The sequence below is a fragment of the Myzus persicae genome, unplaced genomic scaffold, assembly GCF_001856785.1.
Source record: "Myzus persicae strain clone G006 unplaced genomic scaffold, MPER_G0061.0, whole genome shotgun sequence".
NCBI lineage: Eukaryota > Metazoa > Arthropoda > Insecta > Hemiptera > Aphididae > Myzus > Myzus persicae.
In genome coordinates, this window is record NW_019101363.1 from 1 (window position 1) to 15,868 (window position 15,868).

At 30.5% G+C, this 15,868-nt stretch overlaps 1 protein-coding gene and 1 long non-coding RNA gene across 2 annotated transcripts; both read left to right on the forward strand.

The window, feature by feature from the left end:
- Window positions 1-2,804: 2,804 nt before the first annotated feature.
- LOC111028814 lies at window positions 2,805-4,878 on the forward strand. Its single transcript, XR_002603944.1, has 5 exons — window positions 2,805-3,497; window positions 3,559-3,846; window positions 3,920-4,143; window positions 4,225-4,585; window positions 4,623-4,878. It is a non-coding gene; the product is annotated as an uncharacterized LOC111028814 (long non-coding RNA).
- A 130-nt stretch (window positions 4,879-5,008) lies between these two features.
- On the forward strand, window positions 5,009-12,293 carry LOC111028813 (short-chain dehydrogenase/reductase family 16C member 6-like). Its single transcript, XM_022307575.1, has 6 exons — window positions 5,009-5,247; window positions 8,885-9,217; window positions 10,206-10,335; window positions 11,514-11,631; window positions 11,742-11,855; window positions 11,965-12,293. Exons 1-6 carry the CDS (start codon window positions 5,098-5,100, stop codon window positions 12,065-12,067), a joined length of 948 nt encoding a protein of 315 aa, XP_022163267.1. The 5' UTR covers window positions 5,009-5,097; the 3' UTR covers window positions 12,068-12,293.
- Window positions 12,294-15,868: the final 3,575 nt, after the last annotated feature.

Consider the following 15,868-nt stretch of genomic DNA (forward strand, 5'->3'; position numbering starts at 1 on the left):
TTAAAACATTATAAAATTAAAATAAAAATTATTATCAAACAATAGTTAATATAGGTAATCAAAGTAAAAAAAAAAATCAGTTATCAAAGGTACCTAGTAGTGTGTAACCTATACACACTACAGTACTACACCATACACAATATTTTAAGTTCTTAATTCTTATATCGTATATAATATTAGATACATTAGAAAATAACTTAAAGTAATGAAAAAAAAAAATTATCTTAGTTATTTAATTTTACAGAATTATACATAATATCGCAGCATTATAAAACACACAATATTATTAGTATTAAGTATATATTTGTAATCAATTATTAATAATGATGGTAATTAGTAATTACACTAATTAGCATTTAAAAAAATAATATTTCAATAATTTGCATGTGATTGTGAGTAATATACAAATATTATAGTCTGGGGTTTTTTTTCCATATGGTCGGGGATTTTTTTTCTCGGGGATTTTTATTCCGCAATTCAGGTACTCTATAATAGGTACACATAATTAGGAAAATTTATATTGAAAGATTTTTTTTTTTCATTTGGTAAACTGGCAAACGCATAATACTTTGTTGCTCATTTTTATTATTGTGTACCATAACTACAAGTACGCGTCGTGTTTTATTTAATTTAACCTTCAAGTAGATTTTAATAACACGATGATATTCCTGTGTTTCTGTATGAAAGTAAACTGTTTTAAACAATTAAAATTAATCTAAAAATTGTATAACCTGCAGATAACATTTCATTTTAAACTGAAAATAATAAAATTGGATTTAATTTAAAAAACACTTTTTCTAAAAAATTTTAATGCTGTTAAATCCTATAATGCTATACACTGGGCTCAAAAGCATTTTTCACGACACAAAAAGTGTTCGACGATTTATTGAATCTTTTCTGTCTGTGACATTTTACTGACCCCAGGTATATGTTTCCACAAGAATAAACAGGAACAAACATCTTAATACATATTCTGATAACAATTGGTATTATGTCTGTTCGCGTTGCCCTTTTTCTCCGTCCCCTCGATCCGCGGACAATTGATAATCAATGACCCAAAAACTGTTTGTTAAAATTGTATTCATTTTTTTTTCCAGTAAAAATATAAAAAAAGATAACTAACATACACAAACTCGCTGAGTGCCATTATTATATAGAACACATGTTTTTCGATTAGATATTGAGTGGATACCAACACAAAAGTGCTTTATCGTTTAATATATTGTGATGCATTTTAACGAGTTCCATTATTCCGGCGCAGCTCTCCGCCGAACATAATAATTAAATGCATAATCTTATTAATATGCTATGAAGCATAGGTAGGTATCATCGGTTGGTTTTAATGATACACAGTAAAATTGAATGAATCGACATATAGTATAATGATTTTTTTAGAAGCTTTTAGATTATATACCGGAAAATATTTCTACATCGACTATTAATAAATATTAAGAAAATAGTTATAAAAGTTAGTATTGATAAGTTATCAAGGATAACATATTATTCGATTTTGTATGCGATCGCCATACAAACAGTAATAATTACCTGTCACAGTAAATAGGCGAAAAATGAATATAGATATAGGTACTAATACAATAGTGTCGGTCTCTCGAGTGAAGGTAATCTGGAAAGACAAGTCCGAAGGTAATTTTTGGGAAGATACAGGCCCAACACAAATTATAATACCTCTCTCGTAGCCATGCCATACCCCCACTTAAAACCACTTTGATTATGCAATCAAATTTTATTTTATTTGAACAGAAAATGTGACGTCGGTAAATTTCGGAATAAAAACATGGGTATAATTTACAGACATAATGATTCACTTACACACTTTAACTATGGTCAATATTGCAAATATATACAAAGTAATGGGACCTGATAAACAGGTATGGTGGGTAAGGTTATTCATACATACTCTAGATATTATGTTCTATAGCCGGTTTAACTCGTGATAAGTAAGTGACCATGCAAAGTCAAAATTACTTAACATATTACACAAACTTTATTGATTGAATGACTGAGCGTGAACTTAATACTTATGATATTATACTGGGATGAATTAAAAATAAAAATAACAATGGACAGGGGAGTTCCTAGGGGGAGGGGGTGAATTGTTCATCAAGTTGATCTTAATAAAATATATACGTGTTGAACTTGATTAGGCTAGTGGTAAACATATTGAACCTCCCCCGAAAAAAATTTCTAGGCAGCACACAATACTATTTTAATATATTATGTACACGGAACACAGTGAGTAAAATGATGATATATTATTATTATTATAAATGAATAGTTATTTTAAATGTTTTAATGAAGGTGCAGGCCATACCATAGCCATTAGTTGCACCAATTAGTTATTAAAGTATGAGTTGTTAATATTTTGTTTAAAAATATTTAAAACTCTATAAATCTTTAGATAACATTAGTTTACATCAATCTTTTTGATTAAACTTCGTCCCATACTATCTATACTATTTGTTTTTAAACATATTTAGCAATATATTGTTTTTCTGGAAAATATCCAAAGAAACAAATTGACATTTAAAGAAAAGTAATTTTAGTATGACCTTTGACATCGGTAATATTTCATCAAACAGCACCTTTTTAAAACTTGTTCATTTGAATTTTGAATAGTTTATTATTAAATAGGTATATATATATTTTTTCATACAAAATATATATTGTTGTGGTTGCTTGCTTTAGATGTTGCGGTTTACTTTCAAATTATATTATAATGCTATGGAACCCACTTTAAATATTTTGTCGTACCGTATAATTTTAACAATGGTATTTTTGGGAATAGTTCCTTTTCAACGGATAATCTTTATCATGAAAAATGTGAAAGAAAATAAACTTAAGTACTTACCAATCTAATATTTGAAATTATCAGTAGGTACACATAGTAGCAACTAATTTTTTTTTCAAATTAATTGTACCTACCTATTTAGTTAGTATCATTAATTACAATGGTAAGCACAGTCATACTGAACCATATAAACAATTGTTGTTACTGGTAAGTAGCAGTCTTGGAATAGGTACATGCTACCAAAAAATTAGCATATTATGTAAACTAAACATTTAGTTACGTAAATGCAAGTCAAAATATTTGAACTGTGTCTATTGCGTAATGATACGTAAGCGTAATAAAAAGAGTGAGGCCTGACACAATACTATGATTTAACATAATTAAAATTTTAAATCTTTTGTAAAAAGACCAACACATAAACAGTTAGTACATGCATTCATAATTATTATTGCAAACAATATGAGTAATATTTCACCGTAAAGACAACTTGTTATTATTATTATTATTATTATTATTATTATTATTATTATTATTATTATTATTATTATTGTGGGGTGAATAAAAATAATAATACAAAATAAACTGATCATTTGAAGAGGTATTGTTGCATATTTGTAAATCATCTGAGGGCGTGAGACAAAAGCGTAGTTATTGTCTCATACAGACAACTGTATAACTGTTCAGGTAGGTAGGTATTTGATTTTATCATAACGAACATTATTATTTGATTTTTTTTTTTCAAATTTTAGTTGATATAACAGTTGTGAGACAATTTCACATTGGAGTTTGTACATGCATTTACCTGCAGCATTACATATTATAAAGTTGGAACAAAAACATATCAAAGTACAATAAAAATAATAATAATATAATATTATTATCACAACTTTACTGTTGTTTTGACGGCGTAAAATCCTATAAAGCTGAGTAAAATAATGTGTATCATAAAAACCATTTGGGATTCCTCGACAAACAAGATTAATAAAAACTAAAAATATATGGTTCATTGGTTTGTTCTGAATATAATATCATTATACGTAAGTATACGCTTCGATATATGGCCAAAGAACCAAAATCATGTATGTATAGTTTTACCATTTTTGATTGCAGTTCATTACACCTTAATACCTTATACAGTATTAATTGTACACTAAATACACACTATAGAATTGACCATCATAATTTATTCACATTTGACACGTGTCGTCACCGTAAAAATTATTACTCAAGCCAATATTAATATGAGACATTTCAGTTAAGTCGACATCGTTCACCAAAACCAACGAGCGAACTCGAAGACATACAGTTATAGACGGCCATCTTCCCATAAACAAGTAAATTAAATATTATTAAAATATTATATTGCCTACATAAATAATTTGTTGAGTTGTAATTTTGTCTTTGTATTGATAAAGAAAAAAAAACACTAAACAATAGTGCTCGATCAAACCTTCAGCTCCAGAAAACGTACTTACATATCCGCAAGGAAATAAAGCAATTCTTCCCCGGAAAACTAATATCGTAGGTAATTAGGTCCACGCATTGCTTGCAGTTACAGCTGTTGGCAGTTTCGTGTCTACACCGATCTGATTAAATATTAATTATTACCTACGGAAAACAGGCGAGTTCAGCCTGGGATGTCGCATAATTATTTTGCACTACAACGGAGTCTCGGGTTATCAGAAGTAATAATGATTCGCATAATTTTCAATAATATGACATAATTTGAAAAACGGTTGAGAGCAAGTGTCACAATTCGAACGTGACTATTTCGAGGTACTCCGTATAATATATATTATATAATATTGTATAGGTACTCCACAATAATAATGCAATAACACGATACCATAATCTAGGTATGCACCTACTTAAAAACGATGTTCCATAGTAGGTACGTTTTTTATGGTATGCATCGGCATATCGCCAATGATGCAGTGATACGACGACGACTGTGATATGACTTTCACCTATTTTCGACGTCGTTCACTGCTCAAGGCGATTAAATAATAATAATAATAATAATAATTGTAATAATGTGTACCGACTGTGATCATACTGTTAACCCGTTTTCCCAGGAAATAATAATAATCATATCTGCACACGTCAAGGTTTCCCGGTGCTGTTCACAGCCGTTACCGCCACCCCGACTCAGGTCCATACCGAAATAACCGCAGATATTGTTCTCGCGCATTATTATAGTGTGGTCCGTGTGCGCTGCGACACGTACGTTTTTCGCCGCATCTCCGCCGAAGGATCGCAATCGTTCGTTTTTCTTTTCCGCACGCGCCATGCCGCCCAACCGGTTGCCCGCCGACCCGCTGAAGATGGTCCTCCAATTGGCGGTGTTCGCCGTGCTGCTGGTGCCGGGAATTTTGTGGGCGATTTTGAAAAAATTCATTCCAGTCGAGCCGAAGTGCGTCAAGGGACAAGTCGTGTTGGTGAGTTGTGCGCTCAGTCGTAACTACGTCTAACTGCGACTAATACAACGCAGCCGATTTCGGCGGCCATCGATCGGATCGTCTGTTGTCGTCTGTCGCGAAACGCGGACCATGTCTCGAGTAACAATGCACAACGACGGCCGACGATGTGTAACTGTGCACAAAACGCATTTAAAATAAAACCAAAGCATAGCCGACGTATGTGTGTGTATAATGTGCAATATTGTATAGCCAGTGTATTTTGACATTGCTCATTGCCACGGCCATCGGCCATTGACCATGAATGGACGTAATAAAAAAATATGATATTATTTGTTATTATGTTATTAAAACTAAAGACCAAAAAAAAAAAAAAATTCAAGGTCACTCGGTGGGATAATTATTTACGCGCGTATTTGTATCGTAGGCACTTGGCACATATATTATGTGCATACCCATATAATAGGCTCAAGGTGAAGTACGTCCATCGATCAGTTCGAGGATCAGTCGGTAGTCGACATTTTTCCGTTGAATTTAAAAGCTCTTACGTTCCAAAATTACATCCCACGATCATTATTATCCCCTCACGCTGTTCTTGTCGCAGAAACTGTTAAAGTTTCATTGCCTCAAGTCATAAATTCGTTGCCCAAAATTTACCAATATAGTCTATACACAATGCAAATATTATTGGAATGTATATTTTACATAAGACTTTTGATTAACTTCCACGTTACAGTTTCAGGGAAAGACGAGTGTTTTTGTGTTTTTCGACACGAATCAATAATGTAAAATTTACTGAGTGAGTATTTTAACGGTAGATACTCATTACCCTGAAAAGTAAATAAACCAGTAAATACGTTTTTGAAAATAATATGTTTTTTTACATCATTTGAAGTCATTTGACAAATCAAACTTTTTGAAAAAAATAAGATATCCTATACAAGTTACAATTGTTATGTATTTCCTTTCTGAACGACAGCATACACATTTTTTAATAATTTCATACTCCAAAATAAAATACTCTTCTCAAAATTGAATTGTAATTCGTATCGCAATAGTCCTAGAAAACTACACCGTCTATGATTTATCAAGAAACACAACGAAAAGGTCAACAGGATGTTAAAAGCTAAATATTTTTTTTCTTCCGTGAGAAATCTAGTTATTACACGCATTATAAAATACATGACGTAGGTAGGTCTACACTATAATATGTTAATGGTCTAGTGTAAAAAAAAAATACTTGTGCTGTATACATCTGAATAGTTTCTTACTCGCTACAGTCGCCTGTAATGAATCACAACATTTTACAACTTTGATTTTTATTCGAAGATAATATTAAAAATATAAAATGTTTAACGGTTATGCGACAAATCGCCCGGGTATGGATAGATCGCCGAATTTGATCAGAAGTCATTCGCGCACACCTACCGCAGAACAATATTTGTGTACATCTGGAATATATCAAATTAAATAATCAGCAAGGTGAACGATTTCAATGTAAAGTGAATAGGTATTGAGCAGTTACGACACATAACCTCATTATATAATTTTTTTTTTTATTGATCATTAAATAGATAGACATCTAGGCCATTATTATAGGGTTTTGTACAGGTTGATGTTATTTGCATTTTTTTCTATTATTATATGTTGTTTAGTATAATAGTTGGAGCGCGGATTCTTACGCAATTGCATGTTTTTTCTTTTCCCTTTTTTGGAATTTTTGTCAGTAGGTAATCTTTATTATCGTAGTATAATTATTTTTCCATATCATTGTACATTTAATGGTTCTTACATATCTGTGTATATATTGATAAAATTCAAAATTGTTCGATTATAGAACAGAAAAATGTATAAACTTGTTTATCATTACTTAAAATGATATTTTGTCGTCAAGCAAATAACCATTTAATGATGAAATCATCATAAATTATAAAATTACAAATTAATTTTGCTTATTAACTAGTTACCTGTAATGATTATAATTATAAGTTCTTTGGTTTGTTTAAAATTATTTTCAATACCTAGTACATTTATAGGCCAGGTAGTAAAAATAATTATCGAATACAAATCGTACATTTTTGCACCATATATTACACAGTTAAAAGATTTTTCTTCTATTTCCACACTTTTGACCCTATATTGTATTATAGTTTATGTCGTATTTTGATACTTTTTAGTGCGTACAAATCAGCGTTCTAATAATACTATTACGAATTTGCATAACACTCTTGAGGCCGCCTCATACGATTTGAAGCATTACATTTCAAATATTATAAATCTTCAGAAGATGAGACCGGCTTCAGTGTATCGTATACCTATAGTGTATGTATATGCACGAATCGTGTGTGTTGTATTTGATTTGTTCGTGTGCCGTCAAAGCACGTTTCGACCATTATGAATGGGCTTCAAAAAACATAACCCTAAATAAAAAAAGCATAGGCATTTCATGCAAATAAAAGGTACCCTATCCATGTACGACTGCAGCAGTTATCTTGATCAAGCTTATATTTTTGCTCTTTGACAGTGAGAAATATTTTTAAAAACGTCTTTACGTTATTACCATACACACATATATATATATACGTCAGTGCATAATATTATGAGGAATGTATTTTTTGAACACCTAAAACGAGCCCGCGGGCGGTCTATTTATTTAAATGCAATACAATACGACTGATCGTGTTATATGCGAGGAAATCGCTAAGGGTTGTTGTGCACACTATATATACAGTTTATCTAAAATAACAAGTTACACAGATAAATACTGCAGAAAAATACACCATGTAGTTGTGTGTTATTTTTTCATATTTTTGTGAAAACGAAACCGTAATACGGCGAAACAAAGTATGAATAAAATAATTTGTAAATGTTGACGGTAAAAAAAATATTTTTAATTTTAATTACTAAGCTATTGTTTGTTTTAGTGAAAGTTTTATACTATCGTTATTTTTTAAGTTATCATGTTTGTATATATTTGCAAAAATACCTCGTCACATCTATTACAATTGTAAAATACACGAACGTAACAACAACAACAACAACGAAGATAAACTATATCAACATTTTTATGTAACTGTATTGTTTTATCACATCAAATGTTGATAAAATATTTTAAAGATACATAAATAATCATTTTCAATGCAATAGTACAATACGTTGTTTTTATTTTTACAGATTATTGAAAATTATAATATTTATCTAATTACCACATTTAATCCGTATCTAAATACGTTATAAAGCATTAAATAAAAATAATATAGACATTTAGAGAAATATAACATTACCAGCAGGTAACTAGGTTATTAACACAGACATTATCTAGATTAGATCTAGGTTAAATCTAGGTAGGTCGATTACTTACACTAAAATATTAAGTAGAATATTCGAGATTGTAAAAAAAAGCAACTACCTATTGTGAACTGACTTTTAAAGTTAGCTTTTAGTTCTATATCTAATGTCCTAATGATATCTTGTGTTGTTATGTTGATTACTTTTTTATTTCTTAACAAAATCAATTTAATTCAAACTCAATGATTAGTTGTGTAATATTATTCACTGTAAGTATAAAACTGTGTACCTAAATTAAAAGAAAAATTGTCTAGTTAAAATTTAAAAAAAACAATTTTTATTACTAATTTGTATGTATTATATTTTTTAGATCACTGGTGCTGCTCGGGGATTAGGACGTGAACTTGCGACTAGATTTGGTAAACTGGGTGCAAAAGTTGCTTGCGTGGATATCGATGAAATGGGCAACTATGAAACGGCTCAAATAATTAAAGATAGCGGGGGCGTTGCCATTAGCTACAAATGTGACGTTTCGAAAAAGGAACAGATCAAAGATCTGCACAAAAAGGTGAGAGCCGATTTAGGCCCGGTTGATATACTCATCAACAACGCAGGAATTGTATGGGGACATTTATACATCGATCCAGCGAAGGATCAATTCATCACGGACCAGGTCAATGTCAACCTAATGGCACATATTTGGGTGAGTTATACCAGTTGAACTCTTTTAGATATTCGTTGCAGGTTAATAAATACACTGTAGCTAGGCAACTATATAATATGAAAAAATGCTTTTGATGTTTAACGTCTAGTAAGAATATGCTAAAAAAAACTAAGAAAATCCCTAAAACCACTCGGTAAAATGTATAGCTTAAACCTTAAAATTAGAAAAAAATATTATATATTCTATTATAAAATAATAATGCTTAAATGTAGAGTTAGGTCTTCTGACTTTTAAATCTGAAATCATAATTGAAAAATACATTTTAGTAAATGAACTAATAGTGAATTTTTTTGCTGATTCTGATTTGATGAAATATTCTAAAGACCAATATCGTAACACTAAATGAAAAACAGACTTTAAGTAGCAATTTACATTTTAAAAGCGAATAACTATTGACACGTAGGCTAACAACAGTTAGAGAAAAATGATGTGTGCATGTGTGACCAGCTGGTCGGCCGTGTAGGCAAGGCTGAAGTCACTGAAGACAAACTCGTTCCCCCTTATAAGCTACGGTGTACCTATAATACCAATATGATTTTTTTCACGACAGTAAAAATATATTGTACTGTAATATTTCTATTTCTGTCAGATGTCTAGCTAAGCAACCAATATTTCATTAATTAAATGCTATTAAGTTGAAAAATGTCATTAAAACCCACGAACAATTTGTTTTTAGTATTTTGTAAAATTTTAAAAAGAAAATGCAAACTAAAAGTGGCATTAAAATATAATCAGTATGAGATACATTTTCCACTAGAGGAACCGCGTGTTATGACCACCTGAAAAAAAAAATGACAGCTCAAAAACCCCAACCCCTGTTCAAATAAATTATTACGATGCAATAAAATGCGTTCAGCAGTTTAACTCGGTAAAGTTTATACGATAAATGTCCATAAAATAATACGGAAATCCGATCGCGATCGATGTAATAATAATCATTTGTCGTTATTGTTAATTTTCCACGCAGATGAAAAGAGAAATTCTTCCATCGATGTTGGAGAGAAACCATGGACACATCGTAGCCATGTCGTCGATGTCTTCGATGGCCGGTGTAGCTAATATTTCCACGTACACACTTACCAAATGGGGCATAAATGGTAAATATTACTAGAACTATTATTACAGTTTCACTGTGTAATTCGAATGATTTCAAAATGTCAATAATCGAAAAACTTTGTAGGCACGCGTCGGCTGTTCAAATAATTAAATACCTAGTCAAGACAAAAATGTTTTTTTAGATTCCGAGCGATCAATGTATTGAATTGACAATTATGTGTGTTTTTATATTTATTAATTAATTTTTTTTTCGTTTCTGTCATCACTGTTTCTTGCAGTAAAAGTGCTTCGATTTTCTCCGACAACAACTTTTCTGGTAACAAAATGAATCTAGTTGGTGTACTCATCAGGTCAACATTATAAATTAGCAATAGTTTTCAAAAGCAACAGGAAAAACAAACAAATAATTGAGAAAAATCCAGAATTTGTACGCAAAACCAGTTTTCGAAAAAATCGATTTTGGTTTTTTGTGTAACTCTAAACAATTTTATCGTAGATACGTGAAATTTTTACTAAATATTTGTGTTTGCATTTTCTATAGATCATGAAATTTTTAAAATATTTTGACTTGTGTTTAACTATTTATAGGCATATGAATTTTTCGATTATTATTATTATTTTTTTAAATTCATGTCGATAAAAAATGTTGCTCTCTGTCAAAAAAATTGTAATAAATGTAATACAAGGTTCTTCGTAAGTATTTCTGTCAGTAGAAATTTAAAAAAAAGTTGAGCGTAAATTCACAATAGTTTTTTATGTGAGTTTAAACTTAGAATTTTGATAAAATTCTAAAAAATCACGAAATACCGCCCGGGGGAGGGGGGGCATTACAGCGACCTCCTAGACAACTATAATGTACAGAACAGCGACATCCATTTACCCGATTTTTTTATTCTGTAACTTTTACACTACAATGTGGGTAATATCGTTGATAAAAAAAAATAAGGAATTCAAAAACAATGTATCTCGGTTTTATTTCTATTCATTCTAAGTTGATTCTGGACGGCCGATCATAATATTGTATCCTCAATAATCAAAAAGTCGAAAACAATAAAAAGACACTTTATTCATTTTACAATTCATCCATTCTGCTGTGTATATTAATGTTAAAACAATTGTTTTTAATAATGTTTGCCATTCGGGGGCTATCTGCCAGCACTTTTTATAAGGAGCATAAAAAGTAAAAAATATAATTGACGTTTGCACACGATGTACGCAGGTATGATGGAATGTTTGCACAACGAGTTGAAACGGTTCAACACTGACGTCAAGACCACGACTATATTGCCTTATTTTGTGGAAACCAACCCGAAAGTGACTTCGTTTTTAGATATCAGGTATAAACCAGATGCCTATCTAATATACGAGAACATAACTTTTTAGTGTTTTACGTTAAAGAATAATATTAAATATTGTTTATTAATGGCCGACGAACGTTTGTACTTAGACTGCCCGAAATACCTACTCACGTAGCCGGTAGTCAAATGATGAAAGGGATACTGGAAGAACAGAGGATATTCTCGGTTCCCGGCCACATGCTGACAATGACGGGAATAATTAGGTAAGATAAAAACTTAAATTTCATTGTCAAACGTTCTTCTAAGACGATCTATATTACACGAGAGAAAAAAACAAACTCAGTAATGCATTATTTTGTTATTTTCTTCCAGGCTGTTACCGGACAACTTGCAAATGCTCTTCAACAACATAGTTCGAGTCAATATTCTAGGAGAACCTGGCGACGAATTAATATTAAATAAATATAAACGATAAGACTAGTGTCTGATTGACTTATTGTTATTAAATTAATAATTTATATTTAAATTAGTGTCAGTAGTTAGATGATTGTTGTTTTCGAAATTTATTTAAAATTTATGATTTTCAAAAATGGCGTAATTCGTTAAGAAATAAATCAAGAATTTAAATTATTTGGACAATTTAAATAAAATTACTAGCCGACGGATAACATATTATGTAGGATGTCGTATATTTGTTTTTATGATTGTTTTTTTTTTTTTAGTTTTCGTTTCAAATTGTCTATTGATGGTTATTAAGAACATTATATTTGTGTCAAAACTTTTCTTTTTTGGGGGGCACATTGATGGTGTTTTGAACAGGCGATTTTTAGTATTTTTAATGCAGTTGATCCAAGCATATACAATATAATAAAACCGTAAGTCCAGAATTTCCTCAAAACAATAACAACTAATATAAATAACGGAAGTGGTAAATCAACTACTAAATATGCCCTTTTCTAAATAACCTACAGCATCTTGTTGGTAGCTGGAATGACTTGTAACGACTATTTTTAAGGCGTTCTGCAAATCAAAATGAAAAACGTTTGCACAGTTTAAGACATTCTTGATGATGTATGTATGAAAAAGCTATATGAATTTATTTATCTATTTCTCATTATCACGTAGCTGCTGAGATTTGTACCTAGAAATCTTTATGAGAAACTACGTATGTTTTAGTGTAAGCCTTTCAAATACTGCAATATACATTTACAGCAAATTATACGTACCTATGTGACATTGTGTGTTGTCACATATTTTAAGTAAATTTAAACCTTTCATTTTCCATACAATCAAAATTACAGACAATATTATATTCTATGTCACGCGTGAGTATCGCATTCGCGTGTGCGTAGTTATAATGACAACAAATGAAGATCTCTCGTATATCAGACTTATCTTCTGAAAACCGACCTAATATTCTATCACTACTATAAGCGAACAAGTGTTATTTTTGGCCAAAAGTGTAAAGTTTTAGTTGATCTCATAACTACTATAATAGATATCAATATTTTTATAATTCGTTATTTGATATTATTATGTAGTAACAACTTTAAATCAATTCCCTGTACTCAATTTTTTTTTTAATTTTCTGAACCTAATAAGTTTCTGATCATACATTTAAAAAAAAAATGTTCAGAAAGATTTTATTTACTTATTCATTATAACTATATTATATTATATTTATTTTGCATTTCAGTCATAAATAATAAATATTCACGATTCGCAATCCGAGGCTTTCGCTCATTTGCTCAGTATATTATGTCGCGGAGTACCTACCTACTTAAATAAAATGTGATTTCAGCACTGACAAAGTCAACATGGCCATACGGAACTTAAGTTTAATAACAAAAATAACAAAAGATCCACTTAGTATTTACAAATCCGTGGTATAAATTATTGCATGAACATTTTTTAATGGCTTTAAATCCTTAAAGTAATACCTATCATAAGACACATAATATGTATATTGTTGGCCTCAACCACGAGGTCATTCACTGGGTATTCATTATTAAAACAAATATGTATTTGATAAATTCTATAGTCGTTTGAAAATCAGCGGGTACCTGAATTCAGTTATTACGTCAAATTGAATGTAAAATTGCTGATAAACACATTATATTTGTATGAGTTGAAGATTCAAAAAAAAATAAAAATAAAAGCACTGCTCTGTAAAATAATAACGTATAGACGAGAAAAATAATAATTTCATTTCATTAAGTATAAAAACATTGCAATTTATCATGATACGATAGGATTTAATATTATGAATATCATTTGTCGGATATTAAGTGGTTATGGCAATTTTAAATACAATTGTAATATCGTTATGATTATTTAGACTGTTGTTCAAGTTTATTTTGTGCTGAGATAAATCGACATAAGGAGTTGTAGTTCATTGGAAGATATGCCAACGGAAAGTTGCATAATTAGTTCAACCACCGTTTGTATTTAACTTTTTTTTTTTTTAAATCAAACAGCACATTTTTTAAATATTATGTATTACAAAACAATAGTCTATAGTCGATTGGGTACCACTCATATATACCTACTTGCTTATAAAGTTAAATCGATGTACCGACAAAAACGATTTCGAATTCTACAATTATTCTTAAAATATCGTAATTTATAAGTGTTCCTAAAATCCGTTTCTTTGTACAAGTAACATCAGCTGTCAGATAAAAATGTTTCCCACACTGAGAACGTTTTGATCATTTCCATTACGATTCCTATACAACTTTATTAAACCGAACATTTCATTTGCACTCTCCCTAATGGCCATCACCACAAATTCGGTATTTCAAATATTGAAGTTTCCATTGTTATTCTCCGTCGTACATGCTTGATCCGACCTACACAATTTTGTTCCCTTATTTGATTTCTCGGTGCGTTACTCTCGCGAACTCATTAAACCCACTCTAATTTTGTACTCAGTATGATTGCAAAATGAATCTCAATTAATAAGTTAGTGTTTAATAAATTAAATAGTTAATCATTTGTATACTCAAAGTCGTTGACATCATATAGTTTTTTCTTCTAAAACCGACGACTGTGCGGTTACTGTTCACATAAATATGATTATAATTGTTTCGACATCATAAAATATTATTATGTCTAGTCAACCATATAAAGTGATTGCTAATAACCCGGCGTTGATCTCGTTTGACGACCAGCCATTTTATTGTTCTTGGTAATATGTCAAGACACCTTGGAACCAGACAACATTCAATAGTTACGCCTGTCCATCTATGATACGTATATATCAATAAATTAACGATGTCATGGATGCAGTCGCGAGTTTGGACAGTTTTATCCCATTTCATTGTCAACGACCAGCTCCTTCCCCGTAAAAATAATCGATTTGCTCATCTCTCTCCCTGAACTCATTAAGCGTTTAAGACCGTGAAACAATACCCTTGTATTAAGTGTATACTAATTGTGTTACATAAGTGACTGATTGAATGGTTTTATTTTATTTTTTCAAATTGAATATTTGATACGCCAACTAACCTCTTTTTTCCTTAATTATTTATTTGTTTTGAATTCCGTTATCTCTTCATTTTGCGAGCAAGTTGGTGAACATTGCCACTGACCCTCCTCATTATTTGAAAATAATTTAAGAGATTGTGACGTCACAAGAGCGAGGCATTCGGTTGGCCCCCACCGTTCGTCACAATTATTTATTATTAATGCATTACTTTACACCTCAATACAAAAAAATATGAAATATTGTTATTTTTAATCATTAAAACGTTAAGTAATTTTAGACGTTGACACTAACGATTGTTTGGACACTGATAAATTAATAATAACTATGTAAGTATTCTAGGGTCAAAAACAAATAGAAATCAATTTAGTGGTTTCTGGTGAAGGTTGGTTAGCTTACAGTTTATGGAGTGAACGACATTTTGGTTCATAAATAAATAAGTTACCTATACACTTAATAATAGTTCAATTAAAGCTTCGTGGTTGATCCGTAAAATTGAGCGAAGTTGTTTACATTTTCTCAAACTTATCACAAAATGTCATATTATTATGAATGTTTATACTATTATCAAAAACACATTAAGTTTTAGTCTTTTTATAAATTCTTATACTTACTCAAATCAAAAATTGTCTCATGGACCTAATTCAATTTAACATTAAAAAAGTACAAATACATCATATAAATATCATGTTTTTCAATGACAGTTTTTTCGCGTATACATTACACTAAATCAATATTATATAAATAATTCATTCAAATAATTCAACAGCAATATGAAAATTTGTGTTGGCA